General features: G+C 41.1%; 1 protein-coding gene across 1 annotated transcript in view; it reads right to left on the bottom strand.

The window, feature by feature from the left end:
- CACNG8 (calcium voltage-gated channel auxiliary subunit gamma 8) overlaps positions 1-21,762 on the bottom strand; it is a 124,942-nt gene that overhangs the window by 22,509 nt on the left and 80,671 nt on the right. Inside the window, exon 3 of the mRNA XM_040325668.1 lies at positions 21,380-21,463. Within this exon, the coding sequence (XP_040181602.1) occupies positions 21,380-21,463 (84 nt within the window). The remainder of the gene's footprint in view (positions 1-21,379; positions 21,464-21,762) is intronic.

Here is a 21,762-nt window from a genome sequence, read left to right on the forward strand (position 1 = left end):
GATACAACAGCATTTATATCTTGGAGCAAATTGCTGTACTAGAGCTATATTGGGACTTTTAGAATGAGGCCATACCTAGTATGTACCTCCATCCCCGATAAGTTGAAGAAGGAAAACTAAATTTGGGACTTTTGAATGAAGCACACTGCTGAATTCGATGAAACAACTAAGGTAAACATATTTATTGATTGTTGATATTCACATCTATTTTACCTATCGATTTTTTATCATGTGTTTGTTATACCATCTTTGTAATCAATAAATATGTTTACCTTAGTTTTTTCATCAAATTCAGCAGTGTGCTTCATTCAAAAGTCCAAAATTTAGTTTTCCTTCTTCAGCATTTATATCTTCACCATATGACACCAATGTTAATTGTCCAAGAACAGGATATAAATGGAGAATATAAATGCTGGGGTATGTTCCTGACACACACTGGTACTGAAGAAGTGGCTTGCTAAGCTATGAACATTCTTCCACATTGCAGAACATGACCAGTTGTATGTGACTAACCACTATGAGCTATACCATGACCCGGATACAGTAATGAGAACCTTCACAGACATTTTCTGTACCACAAATTATTTTTTATGAAGTGTTAGCATATGTCCCCTTAACAAACGCTGTTACTTCCTGCATTCTTGGTCTTCATAGCAACTGGTTGGTCTCCTTGTAGCTGGCCAGTGCAGAATTATTTGTATCACCTTGAAGTGATTTTACCTAAGCCCAGGTGGTTTGCACACAGATATCTATATTAACTGCACTTCTGTTAGGCACAGCAGCCCATGCCGCAAGTTGCTAAAGGTGGGGGGGACAGAAGAAAAAAAAATGAAAAAAATAATAATAATAATTAAAAATTAAGAAAAAAAAATCAGGGGGGAGGGGGCGGGCCACTGCCACAAGTTTCTAAGGGTGGAGAGGTAAAAAAAAATAAAACAGGGGGACCATCGGGCCCCTTACAGGTGTAATGCCTGTAACCCCCTGATGGCGGCCCTGCTGATAGGTGCACTCAAACTAGGATGCAATTCCTAAATTAACCTTTTCCCCAGTGCCATACCCTTTAACAGTCTCTGTCAGGGATTTGTTTGTAACTATACCAATTGAAAATCATGGTTTCACCATGATTTGATTTTCCTTGAAATGATTTAGCTAGATCCACTATATTATAGGTGTTTTAGGAAGTATACTTGGTACATGCTGGAGAAATGAATATTCCCTTGAATGTGACTAATGTATAAGAATGCCTCCAAAACTTGGGTATGGGGCCATATTAGGCCATAAGAATGGTTTTACCTTAACTGACCTAATACTATAGGAATGTCATTACAAACTGACCATATAGCCAAGTCCACCAAGTCCTGTTAGGGATGTGTACTATCTTCCTTAAAGGGTACTATCACTTTCCAAACAATTCCTATTGGTTGTTACTTACTGACAAGTCATGTACAGTGGGGATCGAAAGTTTGGGCACCCCAGGTAAAAATTTGTATTAATGTGCATAACGAAGCCAAGGAAAGATGGAAAAATTTCCAAAAGGCATCAAATTACAGATTAGACATTCTTATAATATGTAAAAAAAAATTAGATTTTATTTCCATCATTTACACGTTCAAAACTACAAAAAACAAAAAAAAATGGCGTCTGCAAAAGTTTGGGCACCCTGCAGAGTTAATATCTTGTACTGTTCCCTTTGGCAAGTATCACAGCTTGTAAACGCTTTTTGTAGCCAGCCAAGAGTCTTTCAATTCTTGTTTGAGGTATCTTTGCCCATTCTTCCTTACAAAAGTCTTCCAGTTCTTTGAGATTTCTGGGCTGTCTGTCACGCACTGCTCTTTTAACCTCCCTGGCGGTATGATTATTTCAGAAAAAAGGTGCTGAAAGCGGTACCATTATTTGCAAGGAAATTTGGCGTTTTATACGGTAGGTCTGTAATTTTTAGGAATAACTCATTTAAATCTGACCAAACAAGAGACTAGTAGGCATCCCGGGTATGACATTTTTTTAAAAACAAAATTATAAATTATAATATATTAAATAATTATATATAATTATAACAAGTAATAATATAATTATAATAAAAATTATTCAATAATGTAATCAACTCAAAATCACTGAAATTTGCTCAGTTGCAGAATTGTCGCTGTCATTACTTTTATTTTTTTATGACGAATTTCCCCACAAATCGCTATCTCACAATTCTGCAAGTGATTATAATTTATTATCGCTGTTTTCTAGCTGCTCTAAAATCATTTTTGACATAAAGGGATACTTTTGGTTGCTATGGACAATCTACAGTTTGCAGGGAGAAAGAACCGTTTTTATTACCGTATTTATCGGCGTATACTGCGCACTATTTTGCCCTGAAAATCAGGGCAAAATCGTGGGTGCGCGATATACGCCGATACCCGATTTCCCGCGCCGAGTTTGAATACTGGGCCGACATATACCGAGCGCAGTACACTCGTGTATAGTCGGGCAGTCTAGGCTACACTCGCGCTCACGTCCTGTACGTCCAGGACGTCAGCGCGAGCATTGCCGACTATACGTCGAGTGTACTGCTCTCGGTGTATGTCGGCACAGTATTCAAACTCAGCGCGGGAAAGCGGGAAACGAGCGAGGAGGACGCCGCAGAAGGACGCCGGACCCGACGAAGAGGACACCCGAAGCCGCAGACGGACGCCGGACCCGACGAGGCCGCCGATGGACGCCGTGCAAGACACCAAACTGTAAGTACAAAAATCTTTTTTTCAATAGGAATTTCGGGGCAACTTTAGGGGTGCGCGCTATACGCGGGAGCGCGCTATACCCCAATAAATACGGTATATAAAAGTACATGTAGGGCACTGGGCAGACCACTAGGGACAAGGGGGGTGTGTATTTTTTACATACAGTACTGTAATCTATAAGATTATAGTATACTGTATGTAATGTGTTTGTTTACGTTTTTGAATTTGGCGCCGTTCTCCGCTCCTGTGCGTTGTAACGTCGCAGGGAACGGAGATCGGCGGCACAGGAGGACACTGTGTAAATCGAGCGAGGTCCCGCTCGCTCACACAGCGCGGTGGCATCGCTGGATCCAGGGACAAGGTAAGTAACTTTGTCTGCTGCTGCAGCGAGGCAAGCCCGAGTCTGACTCAGGGTTACCGCTTTTGGCATAAAAATCTTACCCCGAGTCAGACTCTGGAATACCGCTAGGAGGGTTAAGGTTTATCCATAGATTTTCTATTATGTTGAGGTCAGGAGATTGTGAAGGCCATGGCAAAACCTTCAGTTTAAGCCTCTTGATGTAATCCCCCATGGATGTTGAGGTGTGTTTAGGATCATTATCCATTTGTAGAAGCCATCCTCTTTTAACTTCAGCTTTTTCACAGATGGCATCAAGTTACCATCCAAAATTTGCTGAAATTTTATTTAATCCATTTTTCCTTCTACTCGTGAAATGTTCCCTATGCCACTGGCTGCAATACAACCCCAAATCATGATTGATCCACCCCCATGCTTAACAGTTGGACAGAGGTTCTTTTCATTAAATTCTGTGCCCTTTCTTCTCCAAACGTACCTTTGCTCATTCCGGCCAAAAAGCTCTATTTTAACCTTATCGGTCCAGAGAACTTGTTTCCAAAATGCGTCAGGCTTGTCTATATGTTCATTTGCAAAGTTCAAACGCTGATTTTTGTGGTGAGGACGTAGAAGAGGTTTTCTTCTGATGACTCTTCCATGAAGACCAGATTTGTACAAGTATCTCTTTATAGTGGAATAGTGTACCACAACTCCATTGTCTGCCAGATCTTTCTGGAGAGATCGTGCAGTCAAACGTGGGTTTTGAATTGCTTTTCTCACAATCCTGTGAGCTGTTTTCTAGACAACTGCTTAAGCCTCGTAAACACGACGAGGAACTCGACAGGCGAAGCACATTGTTTTATTCGTCGAGTTCCTTGTTAGGCTGTCGAGGAACTCGACAAGGCAAGTTTCTCTATTCCCGTTGAGGAAAAAGAAGACATGCTCTCTTTTTGGCTCGACGGGATCCTCGACAGTTTCCTCATCGAAAAATGTACACACGACCGGTTTCCTTGGCAACAAAAAAAATCCCACTTCTTGCTGGTTTTTCCCGAGAAACTCGTTCGTGTTTACGAGGCTTTAGAAGAACCCATGGTGCTGATTGTTGGGGCAAGGTCAGATGAGTCTGGGCATTTAAAACCTTTGAGATTGACATCACCTGGTCTTCCCAGACGATGTTTGAGAACAATCCACGACACTGGCAGGTCTCAGCTTTGCAAAGGGGGCAGTGCATGCTATAAATTCTGCAGGGTGCCCAAACTTTTGCAGACGCCATTTTCTTGTTTTCTGTAATTTTGAAAGTGTAAATGATGGAAATAAAATCTAACTTTTTTTGACATATAAGAATGTCTAATCTGTAATTTGATGCCTTTTGGAGATTTTTCCATGTTTCCTTGGCTTCGTTATGCACATTAATACAAATTTTTACCTGGGGTGCCCAAACTTTTGATTTCCACTGTATATACCACAGCCAACATAAGGGTAAACTTGTCCTCTAACAGAACTGCAATAAGCCCATGTCTGTCCTGATCATCTGCCAAGCCACTGGAAAATGGGCAGGGACCCTTGGAATAGCAGCTTTAGTCTACTTGTATCAAAGTATTCTTGTTACTTTTTTAATATTATTACATTTGTTATATTTAATCTTTATCTGTAATTTCTTTATTAAATCGTATATACAGTTTGATTTTATCTAAGTGTTTCTGTGATCTCTCTTTGCACATCTCAAAAAAATAAAAAAATGTAAACAATTTCATAACTGTGATAAAACAGTTGATGTCAGAAGTGAGATATTCAGCGGGAACTAGAGATACAAATAATAGAATATGTAGTGGCAAGATTATGCTAGAAAGTGCAGAAAATGCATCAGTCGCTTAGCTGGATGAAGAGAGAGGTGCCAGATGATCAAAGTGTGAGCTCATTCCAGTGTTGGGTGCCCATGACTGGACAATGGAATCCGAGTGTTTTCAAACCTTGCCAGTCTGTGAAAGATTTGTCTTGTATAGAGCAGATGATGGACTTTGAAGGCGTAATGGGTTAAAAATTGAATATTTATTGAAAAAAAATATATATATATAAGAATAATTGAAATCATAAAATTCATGAATAAGGCCGTTCCTAAGAAAGCCTAAGAATACAAAAACACTAGCATGACAAAACACCTATTACATATGGGTACAGTACAAAGATGAAAGTGGGAGACTAGCAACCACTTTTTGTTGGTAATTATAACAAGACCCTTGAAGTTTGCAGAAGGTGAAGTGTCATACGATGCTCAGCCCGACATGTTGCGCATTGAAAAAACGCTTCTTCAGGAGCTTAAAACGAATTCTACAAAATAATAATAATAATAATGACAAATTTTACAATGGGCAAAAACACAACAAATAACCAATAAAAATTATTATAAGTCTCTGACTTAAGCCCATTTGAGTAATGCTACATAGCCCAAAAGCTGGTCCAATCAGGAGCTGCAGACAGGGACCCCCTCCCCCCTCGCTACTTCCCTCCCTTCTCCTCTCCCCTGCTCTCTTCTTCCTACCACTTTGTCCCTGTCTGCATCTCCTTATTGGACCAGCTTTTGGGCTATGTAGCAGTACTCAAACGGGCTTAAGTCAGAGACTTAAAATAATTGTTATTGGTTATTTGTTGTGTTTTTGTCCATTGTAAAATTTGTCATTATTATTATTATTTTGTAGAATTAGTTTTAAGCTCCTGAAGAAACATTTTTTCAACGCGCAACATGACGGGCTGAGCATCGTATGACACTTCACCTTCTGCAAACTTCAAGGGTCTTGTTATAATTACCAACAAAACGTGGTTGCTAGTCTCCCACTTTCATCTTTGTACTGTACCCATATGTAATAGGTGTTTTGTCATGCTAGTGTTTTTGTATTCTTAGGCTTTCTTAGGAACAGCCTTATTCATGAATTTTATGTTTTCAATTATTCTTATATATATATTTTTTTTCAATAAATATTCAATTTTTAACCCATTATGCCTTCAAAGCCCATCATCTACTCTATACATATATGTATTTATATATATATATGTGTATATTTTTTCTTAATCCAAGTTATCGGGTTGTGGCATTGTATTATTTTTTTCTCATATCCACAGTTCCACGCTGTGATGATCTGATTTGTTAATTCAAAGATTTGTCTTGGTTTAATAAATGGAGCAAAAGATTGATTTGCAGGTGGAATGGTTGTGATAGGAAAAAGACTCTGGGCTGCCGGCAGTTTAACCCCTTTTCTATTGGCGCATTGTAAAATGACGCTGGCAGGAACCTTCCCTCCTGGCGGGCGCCATATGATGTCCGCCCATTCTTGCGGCTCTCGCATTCCCCTGGGAGCATGCAGAGTGGCAATCATGGATGAGGCGTGTTCCCCAGGACAAAGCCCATCCTGAATCAGAGTAAAGAGCCCAATGGAAATGTCTCTTTACTACATGACCAGCTGTCCAATCACAGCTGCTCATATGCACTATCTTTGTGCACGCCGCTTGTGCGCGCCCCCAGGGGTGCGCAGGACTGCGATCGGGGATGAGGCGTGTCACTCTGACACAGCCCATCCCCAATCAAGGTAAAGAGCCAATGAAATTGATTGAACACAGCCAGTCACAAATGTTAACAAACCGCGGTAACTAGCTGTTACCGGGTTCTCCTCCTCACACACCTATCCTGTGTGAGGAGGAGATTGCGGTAACAGCTTGTTACCGCTTACAGTGTACAGCACAAAGCACAGATTGCCCAATAATAAAGCGTACCTGTCACCAGCTCATTAAAGTACCTGAGTACCTGTCTCCAGCCCAGAGTACCCAAGTACCTATCTGCAGCCCATCAGAGTACCCAAGTACCTGTCTCAGCCCATTAGAGTACCTATCTGCAGCCCATCAGAGTACCGGAGTACCTATCCACAGTCCATCAGGGTACTGGAGTACCTGTATCTAGCCCATTAGGGTACCCGAGTACCTGTCTCCAGCCCAGAGTACTCGAGTAGCTATCTGCAGCCCATCAGAGTACCCAAGAACCTGTCTCCAGCCCATCAGAGTATCTATCTGCAGCCCCTTTAGAGTACCTGAGTACCTATCTGCAGCCCATGCCTCATAGAATATACGTTGGGGTGTTTGCTTTCCAAAATGGGGTCATTTTGTGGGTGTTTCCATTGTCCTGGTGCTCCAGGGCCTTCAAAAGGTCCTGGAAATATGTAGTCAGGGAATCAGATATGTAATTTATGCTCCTAGAATGCCCGAAGGTGCTACTTGGATGTTGGGCCTCTGTATGTGGCCAGGCTGTGAAAAAGTCTCACACATGTGGTATTGCCATACATAGGAGGAGTAGCAGAATGTATTTTGGGGTGTAATTGGAAGTATGCATATGCTGTGTAATATTTTTTAAATTTTCACACGAATTGTGTGAAAAAATGACAACTTCGAAAAACTCACCATGCCCCTTACCAAATACATTATACTGATTTTCCAAAAGGGGTCATTTGGGGGGTATTTGCACTGTCCTGACATTTCAGGGCCTCAAAATGAGCTAGACTATCAGTACATCAGTTGTGATCAATTTTGTATTATTGGGGATTTGGCACCATAGCTTGTAGACTCTATAACTTTTTTTTTCCAAATTCTTGCACTTTTTTCACTTATATCGCAAAACATAAAAAACGCAATGGTGATTAAATACCACCAAAAGAAAGTTCTACTTTTGTGGAAAAAAATATAAAAATGTTGTTTGGGTACAGTGTTGCATGACTGAGTATTTGTCAATCAAAGTGTGAGAGCACTAAAAGCTAAAAGTTGGTCTGGGCAGGAAGGGGGTGAAAGTGCCTGGTATTGAAGTGGTTAAAAGCAATTAACTTTTTTTGAGGTTTGGAAATGATGAGCAGAAAACAGGTAGGAAAAGAAGTGAAAAATTGACACTGATTGTGATTACTGTAGAACCGTAAGATATACATGCATGTTCAAATCTAAACGTTGAGCTCTTCGTGTTGTCTTTTGTTTCTAGCTAAAGATAAGGAAATGTTACTTGTTTGAAGACATGATGAATGCATGTTGTTTTGTTTGTGGTGAATGTGAAAATGTTACACAAATTAAAGTGGAGGTTCACCCTATAAAAAATTTCTAACACTACATCCAGCCCAGTCCTGCATATAAAATGACACTGACCTTTTTTTTTTCTATTCGGTGCCGGTGCGCAGGCGCCAAATAGAGCCGAGCCGACCCGAGCTTCCTTCGGTAAGTCGTGACGCTCTGTGTGCGCCGTCGTTTAGCATGTCAATCAATTGGCATGACAATAGGAACGCCCACTCCCGCGGGATTCCCTACCTGGAAGCCGTGGTGAATTCCACGGCTAAACGCTATGTACGGCAAAGAAAAAAAAAAGGTCAGTGTAATTTTATATGCAGGACTGGGCTGGATGTAGTGTTAGAAATTTTTTATAGGGGGAACCTCCACTTTAAGACAGAAAATTGACATTAAGTTTGAATGATTGGTTGTAACGCTATTAGCGTTAATTTGTGTACTAGGAGCGCAGCTTTACCTATTATGACAGCTGCGCTCCATTCACAAAGACATCCGCGTCACTTCCGGTACGCGGACGTCTGCGCTCCACGCTGGAACGCGGAAGTGCGTTCCAGTGTGCGGCGCTCGGCGTGCATGGGAGACCGGGCTATTTAAACCTCCAGCACTGGCGACAGGTTGTTGGAATATTCCTGTTGGACCCTGCCGCCACCTGGAGACCCTCCACCAACCCACACCAACCTTGAAGTTCACTTGTGGGATACTTGGATCCAGACCTCATTGCTATACTGGATAGAAGGACCACCAGCTTTACACCTGTGCTTACTTTCCCAGTCTGGACTACCTCCTAACCGCAAGTATATAGAGTATATTACTGCATATTGGGATTACCATCTACTCCTGTGCAAACAGACCTGGTCCACACTACTTCTTAAACTGCATAAGGATATAGAGCATATTACTGCATATTGGGATTACCATCTACTCCTGTGCAAACAGACCTGGTCCACACTACTTCTTAAATTGCATAAGTATATAGAGCATATTACTGCATATTGGGATTACCATCTACTCCTGTGCAAACAGACCTGGTCCACACTACCTCTTAAACTGCATAAGTATATAGAGCATATTATTGCATATTGGAATTACCATCTACTCCTGTGCAAACAGACCTGGTCCACACTACCTCTTTAACTGCTTGTGTTTAAAGACTATTTTGTCACACAGATAGTGTTGCTACCCATAGTCTGGACTATTTCCTTATCTCTCTCTCAGAAATACATATTAACTGTTGATATACTTGCTCTAATTATATTGAGGCTTCCTTGTATATGTTATATCAAGAGTGCTAATTCCCTACATGACTCAAGTTCACTACCTATATATTCAGAAAGCACTTACTAAAGACTTATCTTTGTTATTCTTCTAGATAAAAGGTTACGACATAGTTTAACAAGTATTAAACTATTACTACATGTTTTGCTTCAATCAGAGGATATGATGATATAGACCCCATACTCTTATAGTTCAGTGAGAGTGAGCTGGTGGTTAATTCTGATAGGCCTCTACAGCTGGAGTTTAAACTTGAGACAGAGTGTTCTCAGAATCAGGGTTGTAACATAATATTCCAACCCCTTTAAAAAAAAAAAAAAAAAAAAAAACATTCAAGATGGATCCAGCTGAACTTGCAAATCATTTAGTTACACTCTCCCAAAGAGTGGATAACCTGACTGCTAACATGAATGAATTGCGTGTTCAGAATGATACCTTACGCAATCTCAATCATGCACAAGCTAGAGACAGACCTGAAGCTAAGGTCTGCCCACCAGAACTTTTTTCTGGTGAAAGGAAGAATTATAGACAATTCATTAGTTCATGTCGTTTGATGTACGAATTACGTCCGCGCACTTATTACTCTGATAGAATAAAGATCCTCACTTTAATTACCTATCTCAGAGGTGAACCCAGAGTGTGGGCTGATACATACATAGAAGAACATGGAGATCTTTTGGGAGCTTTTGATACTTTCATTAATGAGATGTCTCTCTTATATGAAGATCCTAACAAACAGCTAACAGCTGAAAATTCAATCAGAACCCTCAAACAGGGTAAGAGGCCAGTGGAGGACTTTATTTCAGAATTTAAATGCTGGAGCAGGGAGACCCAATGGTCAGAGATTGCTCTTAGAAATCAATTTCGTTTGGGATTATCAGAGGCTATGAAGGATGAGCTTGCTCGCGTTGTGCTCCCTGATACTCTTGAAGACCTCATGCACCTATCAGTGACTATCGATCGCCGTCTGCGTGAGAGAAAGGCGGAACGTGCAAATACATACCCAGTCACTTCCTTCAGGAGATTCAGATCGCCTTCAAAAGAGTCTCCAATGGAACTTGGAACTATAAGAGGACCTTTGACTCCAGCAGAAAAGCAACGCCGTAGAGCCAATAATCTATGTCTTTATTGTTCAGCTCCAGACCACATTGTCTCTACCTGTCCTATACTTAAGAAAAACTCTGAAGGTAAATTTTCCCACATTAATAAATTAGACTCATCCCTTTCCACATCTAATCGATATATCTTTATCCTTCTTACTCTACAGTGGGATCAAGAAGAGATTTCCATTGAAGCAATGGTCGACAGCGGAGCCTGCGGCAACTTTATAGATTCAAGTATTGTAGAATCAAATAAAATTCCCTGTGTGTTTAAGCAAAATCCAGTGTCACTCACTTTTATTGATGGGTCCAGTTCAACTCATGGTCCTGTTATATCTCAGACATCTCCCCTAAAGGTTACATGTGCCACTGGTCATTCTGAGACCCTCAAATTTGATATTATTTCGTCACCTGTCTTTCCCATTGTTCTAGGCCTTCCATGGTTGCTTCTCCATCAGCCTATTTTTTTATGGTCCACCAAATCAATTTCTTTGCAGTCTGATTATTGTAAACAGTTCTGTTATTCCCCATGCATCATCTCTTTCTCTGACGCCATTCCACATGACCTACCTGAATATTTACATGACTTCCTTGATGTATTCAGTAAGACTAATGCAGATAAACTTCCTCCACATAGAATTTACGACTGTCCCATAGACCTCATCCCCGACAGTCCTATTCCTACTGCTCGAATCTACCCCCTCTCTCAACCAGAGCTTGTACATTTAAAAGAGTACCTCGATGAGAATCTCAAAAAGGGGTTTATTAGGAACTCCACCTCTTCAGCACGTGCAGCTCTCTTTTTTGTAAAAAATAAAGATGGTTCACTCCGACCAATCATTGATTATCGTTCTCTCAATAATATCACTGTAAAAAATAGATACCCATTACCACTCATTCCGGAACTCATTGAGCGTCTACAGAACGCCAAGATCTATACAAAACTGGACCTCAGAGGTGCATATAATCTGATCAGAATCCGTTCGGGTGACGAATGGAAAACTGCCTTCAAAACCCGATATGGACTTTTTGAGTATTGTGTAATGCCTTTCGGTTTATGTAACGCTCCAGCAACTTTTCAGTGGTTCATTAATGATATTTTTCATGATCTACTTGATATTTGCGTTGTAATTTATTTGGACGACATCTTAATTTATTCTGAGAATCAGGATGAACATCACAAACATGTGCGCTGGGTACTGGCTAGGCTTAGGACACACTCTTTGTATGCAAAACTTGAAAAGTGTGTATTCAATCAAACTACTATTTCCTTCCTGGGTTACCAAATTACTCCTAGTGGAGTTCAGATGGATCGATCTAAGGTAGATTGCATTCTGTCCTGGCCTTCACCACAAACTAGGAAAGCTCTTCAGAGATTTCTCGGTTTTTCAAATTACTACAGAAAGTTCATAAAAAACTTTTCAGCTATTGTGAGACCATTAACCAGCTTAACCAGTTCAAAGATACCTTTTGTTTGGAATGATGATGCACAGAAATCTTTTGACACACTCAAGAATAGTTACACTTCTGCTCCTATTCTTCAATTGCCAAATCCATCATACCATTTCACATTAGAAGTAGATGCTTCGCATTTTGCTCTCGGCGCTGTACTCTCCCAACAACCTACATTATCGGACCCACTACATCCAGTTGCTTTCTTTTCCAGGACACTCTCCTCAGCGGAAAAAAATTATCCTATTGGTGAGAAAGAATTACTAGCAATAAGAGATGCTCTCTCTAACTGGAGACATTTGCTGGAGGGTTCAACACATACTATCACCATCCTCACTGATCATCGAAATTTACAACACTTAAAATCTTGCAAAACTCTCTCTGCCCGTCAAGTCAGATGGAGTCTATTTTTCGATAGATTCAATTTTGTTATTTCCTACCTTCCTGGTACCCAAAATACTAAAGCAGACTCTTTGTCTCGTATGCATGAAGAACAAACATTGGAGATTCCACCATTTTCAATTATTCCATCCAATAGGATTCTGGGTACTACTATGACCTTCAATAAGTTGCTTATTCAAACCCTCACTAAAGAGAGATCTCATTTACCTATGGGTTTACAACAAGAGTCTAACGGACTATTAACTTTTAACAACAAGATATATGTTCCACCAAAATTGCAACTTATGTTACTAAAACAACTTCATGATGCTCCACTTGCAGGACATCCTGGCATTACTAAGACCCTTCATCTAGTCAAGAGAAATTACTGGTGGCCAAATCTCACAAAGACAGTTCAGGACTATGTTAATTCTTGTCAGACCTGTGCCACCAACAAACATTCTAGAAAACCTCCCTATGGTCTATTAACTTCTATCCCAGTACCAAATAGACCTTGGGACGTTATTTCTATGGATTTCATAGTTGACCTCCCAAGGTCAAATGGAACAAACACCATCATGGTCACAGTTGATGTTTTAACAAAGATGGCCCATTTTGTACCTTTGAAGAGGTTACCAACCTCTCAAGAGACTGCAAAGGCTTTCATATCCAATATTCTTAAACTTCATGGCTTACCATCTCAGATCATTTCAGATAGAGGCTCACAATTTATTTCTAGATTCTGGAAAGCTCTCTGTCAAACTCTACAAATAGATCATCGCATGTCTACCGCCTATCACCCCCAAACTAATGGGCAAACAGAACGGGTAAATCAAACACTGGAACAATATCTGCGCTGTTACTGTACTCACCTCCAAGACGACTGGTTTCATTTACTTCCACATGCAGAATTTGCTTACAACAACGCTTCCAGTTCATCCTCCCAGTTTTCACCTTTTTACGCAAATTATGGTTTTCATCCTAATAATTTACCGTCTACTTTTCCTTCAACTAATGTCCCTGCTGTTCAGAATCTTTTATCAACCATAAAGGATACTCTAGATACTCTCCGTTCTAATCTTGAAGATGCACAGATTAGACAAAAGAAGTACTACGATTCTCATAGAACAAAACCCCCATCTTATAAGATTGGAGATTTGGTATGGTTATCTACTAGGAATTTACGACTCAAGATTCCTTCTAAGAAACTTGGCCGTCAGTACACGGGACCTTTTCCAATTTCCCACATCATTAATAATAATGCTGTCAGATTAATTCTACCCTCCGATTGGAAGATTCATCCATCCTTCCATGTTTCATTAATTAAACCTTACAAACCAAACCCTTTTCCAAACAGAGATCCACAACCTCCTCCACCAGTTCAAGTTTTTGGTGAGACTGAATATCAAGTAGAGAAGATTTTGGATTCTAGGAGGAGAGGTTCTTCCATTCAATACTTGATTCGTTGGAAAGGCTATTCTCCCACAGATGATTCCTGGGAATGCTCATCAGATATTCATGCCCCTAGACTTATTAAGCAGTTCCATCACAAATATCCTGATAAACCATCTCCTATTAGGCGCCCCGGATGGGCCCCCTTGAGGAGGGGAGTATGTAACGCTATTAGCGTTAATTTGTGTACTAGGAGCGCAGCTTTACCTATTATGACAGCTGCGCTCCATTCACAAAGACATCCGCGTCACTTCCGGTACGCGGACGTCTGCGCTCCACGCTGGAACGCGGAAGTGCGTTCCAGTGTGCGGCGCTCGGCGTGCATGGGAGACCGGGCTATTTAAACCTCCAGCACTGGCGACAGGTTGTTGGAATATTCCTGTTGGACCCTGCCGCCACCTGGAGACCCTCCACCAACCCACACCAACCTTGAAGTTCACTTGTGGGATACTTGGATCCAGACCTCATTGCTATACTGGATAGAAGGACCACCAGCTTTACACCTGTGCTTACTTTCCCAGTCTGGACTACCTCCTAACCGCAAGTATATAGAGTATATTACTGCATATTGGGATTACCATCTACTCCTGTGCAAACAGACCTGGTCCACACTACTTCTTAAACTGCATAAGGATATAGAGCATATTACTGCATATTGGGATTACCATCTACTCCTGTGCAAACAGACCTGGTCCACACTACTTCTTAAACTGCATAAGGATATAGAGCATATTACTGCATATTGGGATTACCATCTACTCCTGTGCAAACAGACCTGGTCCACACTACTTCTTAAATTGCATAAGTATATAGAGCATATTACTGCATATTGGGATTACCATCTACTCCTGTGCAAACAGACCTGGTCCACACTACCTCTTAAACTGCATAAGTATATAGAGCATATTATTGCATATTGGAATTACCATCTACTCCTGTGCAAACAGACCTGGTCCACACTACCTCTTTAACTGCTTGTGTTTAAAGACTATTTTGTCACACAGATAGTGTTGCTACCCATAGTCTGGACTATTTCCTTATCTCTCTCTCAGAAATACATATTAACTGTTGATATACTTGCTCTAATTATATTGAGGCTTCCTTGTATATGTTATATCAAGAGTGCTAATTCCCTACATGACTCAAGTTCACTACCTATATATTCAGAAAGCACTTACTAAAGACTTATCTTTGTTATTCTTCTAGATAAAAGGTTACGACATAGTTTAACAAGTATTAAACTATTACTACATGTTTTGCTCCAATCAGAGGATATGATGATATAGACCCCATACTCTTATAGTTCAGTGAGAGTGAGCTGGTGGTTAATTCTGATAGGCCTCTACAGCTGGAGTTTAAACTTGAGACAGAGTGTTCTCAGAATCAGGGTCGTAACATTGGTAAACATAAGTTTTGCTACCTATCTTTGTGGGTCTAAATAAGTTTAATATTATAAGGGTTATAAGTAGGTATGAGCTTCGAGTTCGAGTCGACTCGAACATTGCCTGTTTGGCGAACAGCGAACTATTTGGGGTGTTCGCTGCAAATTCGAAAAGACGCGGAACACCCTGTAAAAGTCTATGGGAGAAATCTAAAGTGCTAATTTTAAAGGTTAATATGCAAGTTATTGTCATAAAAAGTGTTTGGGGACCCGGGTCCTGCCCCAGGGGACATGTATCATTGCAAAAAAAGTTTTAAAACGGACGTTTTTTCAAGAGCAGTGATTTTAATAATGCTTAAAGTGAAACAATAAAAGTGAAATATTCCTTTAAATTTCATACCTAGGGGGGGTGTCTATAGTATGCCTGTAAAATAGCGCTTGTTTCCCATGCTTAGAAAAGTCCCCGCACAAAATGTAATTTCTAAAAGAAAAAAAAGTAATTTAAAACTACTCGCGGCTATAATGAATTGTCAGGTCCCGACAATACGGATAAAGGTAATCGAGAAAAACAACATGGGTTCCCCCCCCAGTCCATTACCAGGCCCTTTGGGTCTGGTATGATAATTAACCTCCCTGGCGGTATTCCCGAGTCTGGCTGGGGTGGAAATCCTGTACCATAAGAGGTATCCCCGAGCCAGACTCTGGATCGCATCGCAGTATACAGGCAGGCAGAGTTACTTACCTTGTCCCTGGATCTTGCGATGCCTCCCCGCTGTGTGATCGAGCTGCCTCCTCGCTCGATTCACACAGTGCCCGTGTGCCGCCGAGCTCCGTACCCTGCAATGTTACGATGCACAGGGGCAGAGATCGGCGCCACATTCAAAAAAAGTAAATACACAGTACACATACAGTATGCTATAATCAGCCCTCAAAATGTACACTCGCCTGCTCGCAAAATGCGGGTAAATTTTGAGGGCAGGCGAACAAGGAGAGGAGAGTTCCTGCTGCCGCTGCTGTTGCCGCCGTCTGGTCCCCCCACACTAATGTAGCCAAAGAAAGGGGAGGAGCCGCATGCACATAGCAGGCCGCCCTGACACCATTCTATTGGCTGACGTTCGATAGCTGCTCTGTCCCACCAAGCCAGACATCACCGATGACTTCTGAAAGCTCCTCTCTCTCCCTGCACACAATTAGATTATGCTACGTGATGCAGCTCCGCCCCCTTTCTTAAGAAGCCACATAATTGGCTGTTGTTCGATAACTTCTCTGTCCCGCCCACCCAGACATCGCTGATGACTTCTGAAAGGAGGAGGCGATTCGCAAGGGATACATGATGCCGATATGCCAGGAACCCTTGTGAATTTCCTTGAGACGTAATCGCCTAGGCTATTAGGACCAGGAAGCTATGCAGAAAAAATGGGAAAAAAGGTATTTACCAGCCAAAAAAATAAAACACTTTGCCCATTGTGAAAACTATGCGCTAAGGGCATGCAGCACAGCCAAACATAAAAAAAAATGGGTGGAACTCCACTTTAACTGCTTTGTGGAAAAAACATGATATGGGTTTATCATGTATTGAATGCTCATTTGTAAAATCTAAATTTATATTCATATTAAAATCACCCTATAAACTTAAAATAAAAAAAGTAGGTTAATTGCCCTTTAAACTATGAATGTGGTTACTCAGCACTTTTAAATCTGTACACTGTGAAGAAAGAAAAATAAAGAAGAATATCAATAAATTCCAGAAACTGAAAGTGAATACATTCTGTTGTCCTCTGTCTGAAATTTACCATGAAAGCTATATACAAGTTACAATTTCATCCTTAGTTCTGTGTGCCACATAAATATTGCAAATGAAAAGGATTTATTTTATCGTGAATTCTCTGATCTAAGTCGTTTTAACTAACCATGCGCTATCTGTACACTGTTTGTTCTTTTGGCATGCTTAAAGTATACCAACTTATCTCTAGATCTGCTGAGTGAAAGGAAAAATTCATTATTGCAGCTTTAATGTATTCAGACATGAGATAAGGAAAACGTCAGATGTCTTACTATGTAGTTCTTCATAACAATGAACAGCTGAAGAAAAAGAAGTCGCAAAGTTTGAAAGGAATATGTGGTCGCCGTGTTATGCCCTATGTACCCAGGCATCAATCAAAGCTCTTATCCCACATTTCTCATTCTCTGAGGACTCTGATGCCTGGTATGGAAACGGAATTGCTGCATCTTGCCATTTAAAATAAGCCCAAACCTAGGGCTTTCCACAATGTACAAATATCTAAACGCATTGGTAAACAAAAGTACCCCACTATTAATAAAGGGGTTTAAAAATATTTTTTACTTTTAAAGCTGACCATTTTAAAGTACTGATTATTTTTCTCTTCCCCATCACCCGGCCCCTATCACATTTGAATCATTTTCTATGGGGAGAGGGAGCCGTTATCTTTATTTGACAGACTCTTTACCACTTACTCAATTCTCACTTAGGCACAAATTACATCCACTTGGGCCACCCCTCCTGCCCACAACCTTTTGGAACATGTCATATGTCCCAAAGGCTGCAGGACCGGTCCAACAGTGCTACGGTCCCCGTTCATGAAAAGTGGGGAACCGACTGTGAGACATCAGAAAGTCACAGCTGGCTCCAATATCCAAGCTCGCAGTACTGAAGAGCAGAATCACAGTGAACAAAAAACTGTGGGACGATAATGTGGAGCTCCATGGGCTGGTAAGTATTTGTTTCTTAAAGGTCAGCAGATACAATATTTGTAGCTGCTCACTACCAGAGTGATGTGTGATCTGTCTATCAAATTTTCCCGGACAAGGGAAGGGGCTGTATATGAAGCGCACGGCGGGGAAAGCAGCTATTGAATTGAAAGCTGTCATGTTCCCCGCGGTTTGAACAACGCGGCTTCTCTCCTACCCAGCAAAGGTTGGCTACATTAGTAAAGGGCGTTCGATAGCTGCTCTGACTTCTGAAAGCTCCTCTCTCTCAAAATTTGTTTAAGGTTTGTACTGTACACATATGTTTCGTCACGTGGGACTTAACCATGATTAAGTCCCACGTGACGAAACATGTCGGCGCGTAGTTACTAAGTCACTATCTGCACCTATGTAAACTATTCGAATGTGTGACGCATTGATCTGACTCAGGCACCAGGAAGGATTATTCAATACACATCGCTACAAGGGCTGTGAGTACATTCAGGCTGTTCGTAGGTCCGCCGTGACCACTGGCTCACCTGGAAAAGAGATTGACAATACCTTTTTGATTTGGAGTGATTCACCGCTTGTTTGAAGAGTTTGTTTGTGAGTGCATATTTTGAAGAGTTTTTTTGCATGGTGTTTTATTAAAGCTGCTTTTACGGTATTACACTATTGTGCACCTTTTTCTTCATCATTTATGTGGAAACATTCTTGGATTACACTGTCTGGAACAGATTGCTATCAATATATCTAAATATTCTCTAACAGAGATAAACTTAAACATACCTAAGATAGGCTGGCTTGCGCCATTCTATCTTAGGCTGCAATGTTTCTTTTGCCCGCTAGATGGCGCTGCCATTGCGCCCGGCCTAGATTATGTAAATGAGGGACTACGCCGATTCCCGACGATTTGCGAGCGTACCTCGGGCCTACACCGTCGAGTTACGTCGTTTCCATACGCGATAGGCAGCCTAAAGTTAGTCCACCTATGAGGTGAAATAATAATGTTAAGTATGGCCGCCGTTCCCGCCGCGAGGTTCGAATTTTTTACGTTGTTTGTGCAAGTCGTCCGCGAATCGGGATTTACGTCGTTTACGTACGCGTCAAAATCAATAGGCCTGTACGGCCTACTTAGCTGCAATGCGCACTGGGAAATGTAGTCGCCCGGCGCATGCGCAGTGTAAAAAACGTCAAAAAACGTGAGGTCAAGCCTCATTTCGATAATAAACACCCCCCTCCCATTCATTTAAATTAGGCGCGCTTACGCCCGCTCGTTTGAGGCTACGCCGCCTAAAATTTGAAGGTAAGTGGTTTGAGAATCACTTTTAACCTAAATAATTTAAGGCGGTGTAGCCTAAAAAAAGTAGGCTAGGTCGTCCTAATTTTAGGCGCCCGTACGTGAATCTTCCCCTTGGTTTTGTTAAAGTAGTTGTAAACTCTGCACTACCACTTTTTCCCACAAGTAAGCCTATAATAAGGCTTACCTGTAGGGACCGTGAATATCTCCTAAATCTGCACTGTTTAGGAGATATTCACTGTATCCGCAAGTGCTGACTTTATCGGCACATGCGCACTGAAGAAACGCACTGAAGAAACGGCTCGCTTGTGCCGTTTCTTTAGTAGCTGTGCCATGACTGGCGGCTCCTGCCCGCATTTTGCGGGAGTGACGTCATCGCGGCTCCAGCCAATCATAGCGCTGGAGCCCGCAAACTGGAAATAACTCTGGGAGACATGTCGCCGGTCACAGCGGTGTACAGGGACTGCTGCAACAGCTAGCTCATCATTTGAGCACTGCAGACCACGTTAGCTCTGAGGAAAGGGGTACGCCCCCGAAACGCGTCAGCTATTACATTGACTGATTGGTTTAAACGATTATTCGTGTTCCACTGACGATGCTGGACATCTGCTGTACTCATTTTTAAAGCCTGATTTTAACTCCAATTTTGTGAGTATAACCATTGATTTTAATATTTGAATAAATATATTTTATCAGTATCACACGAGGTTGGTGCGCCCTCCGCTCTTTTTCTTCTCTTTTATAGTTTCATGAATTCCCACGATTCTGAGGAGGGCTGCAAGACTCTAGATGATAACTTTTAATTGAACTGCACCACTTCATAGTACTTCCTAAAAATATCAGAGCGTAGGAGACTTGTTTTTGTATATTAGCTAGCTCATCATGCCTTTATCTTGCAGTTTTTTTTTTTTTTAGAGTTTACAACCACTTGTATAAACATGTGTGTGTGTATATATATATATATATATATATATATATATATCAGCCAGGCTATTCTTCTTTGCCTCTAAGAATACAGGGTTCTGAAGAAGCAAATAATGCAAAACGTGTCAACCTTTTGGGCTATGTTGAGCAAAAACATTATTTGAATAGCATATGTGATTCACAAGGGTCTAAAATCCATGGATCCATGGGACCAATTTCTTGAATAATTCTAATCTGTGATTTTTAAACTTGTAATAAACTTTACGTAAACTTTTTTTTTATCTATATATGTGTCTGTCCTCCCTGTACCAGTAAAGTCCAAATACGATTTTGGTTTGGTTTAGTATGCACACCCAGAAGCCTTCCTATAAGGAATATAGTAAAAGCCTGAGGCCTCATACACAAGACCGAGTAACTCGTTGGGCGAAACACATCATTTTCCTCGTCGAGTTCCTTTGCGTACACACAGTCAAGACCAAATCTCCTCGTTCTCAAACGCAGTGACTTCAACACATAGGACGGCAGGGTAATTTCGATTCCACTGGCACAAATCTTGGGGCTGGTTTTGCTAATCTCATGTGCTTGAGTGTTAAGTAAAAGTTTGGTAAGAGACTATTTGCACTTTTCAGTCTGTTCCAGCTTTCAAAATGTGTTATCTCCATTACAAATGCTACTTTTACTCCCGTCTCATACTTTATTATGAGCAAGCGCGGGTTCCTTAGCATACACACGCTCGAGTTTCTCGTCAGAAACCAGCCAGACGAGGAACTCGACGAGCCAATTTGAGACTCCCGTCGAGGAAAAAGAGAACTTGCTCTCTTTTTGGCTCGTCGAGTTCCTCGACAGTTTCCTCAATGAAAAACGTACACGACCAGTTTCCTCGGCAAAAAAACTCTCCCACCAAGTTTGTTGATGGATTCTGCCGAGGAAACTGGCCGTGTGTACGAGGCCTAAGAAGGCTTCCAGGACCTTATTTATAAAGGCAACAAGAGCAACAAATTTCTCAAAATACTGTAGACACTATCCAGCTTTGGATCCCAGATATAGTTATAGTAGCCTAAGATCCCGAACGTCTGCCTTCCCTGCCAAAATTTAAAAATAAGATCTTTGGAGATAGACCAGGAATATTTTCAGATTGGTGCTTCAAAGTGTGCTATCTGCTTTGATAGGTACAAAATGTAAAGATACAGCAAATAAAAATAGTACATCCAAAAATCAATATACACATCTATATCTATATGTATAAAAAAAATTAAAATGACTCACGTAGAAGATATTCGGCACTGTCATGATCATAATCTGTGTCTTCAGGAAAGTGATTTATTTTTACACATATTCCTCTTCTTTGTCCTAAATATGAAAGAAAACACACATTATTAGACAGTAGTATGACATATACTACAAATTTTGTGGAATGACCATTGCACAAGAACACAGAATCTGTGTATTTAACCACTTAAGACCCGGCCGGACCTTTAGGCAGCTAAAGGACCCGGCCAGGTTTTGCGATTCAGCACTGCATAGCTTTAACAGACAATTGCGCGGTCGTGCGACGTGGCTCCCAAACAAAATTGGCGTCCTTTTTTTCCCACAAATAGAGCTTTTTTTTGGTGGTATTTGATCACCTCTGTGGTTTTAATTTTTTGCGC

Source organism: Rana temporaria, chromosome 10, assembly GCF_905171775.1.
Source record: "Rana temporaria chromosome 10, aRanTem1.1, whole genome shotgun sequence".
NCBI classification, from domain to species: Eukaryota; Metazoa; Chordata; class Amphibia; order Anura; family Ranidae; genus Rana; species Rana temporaria.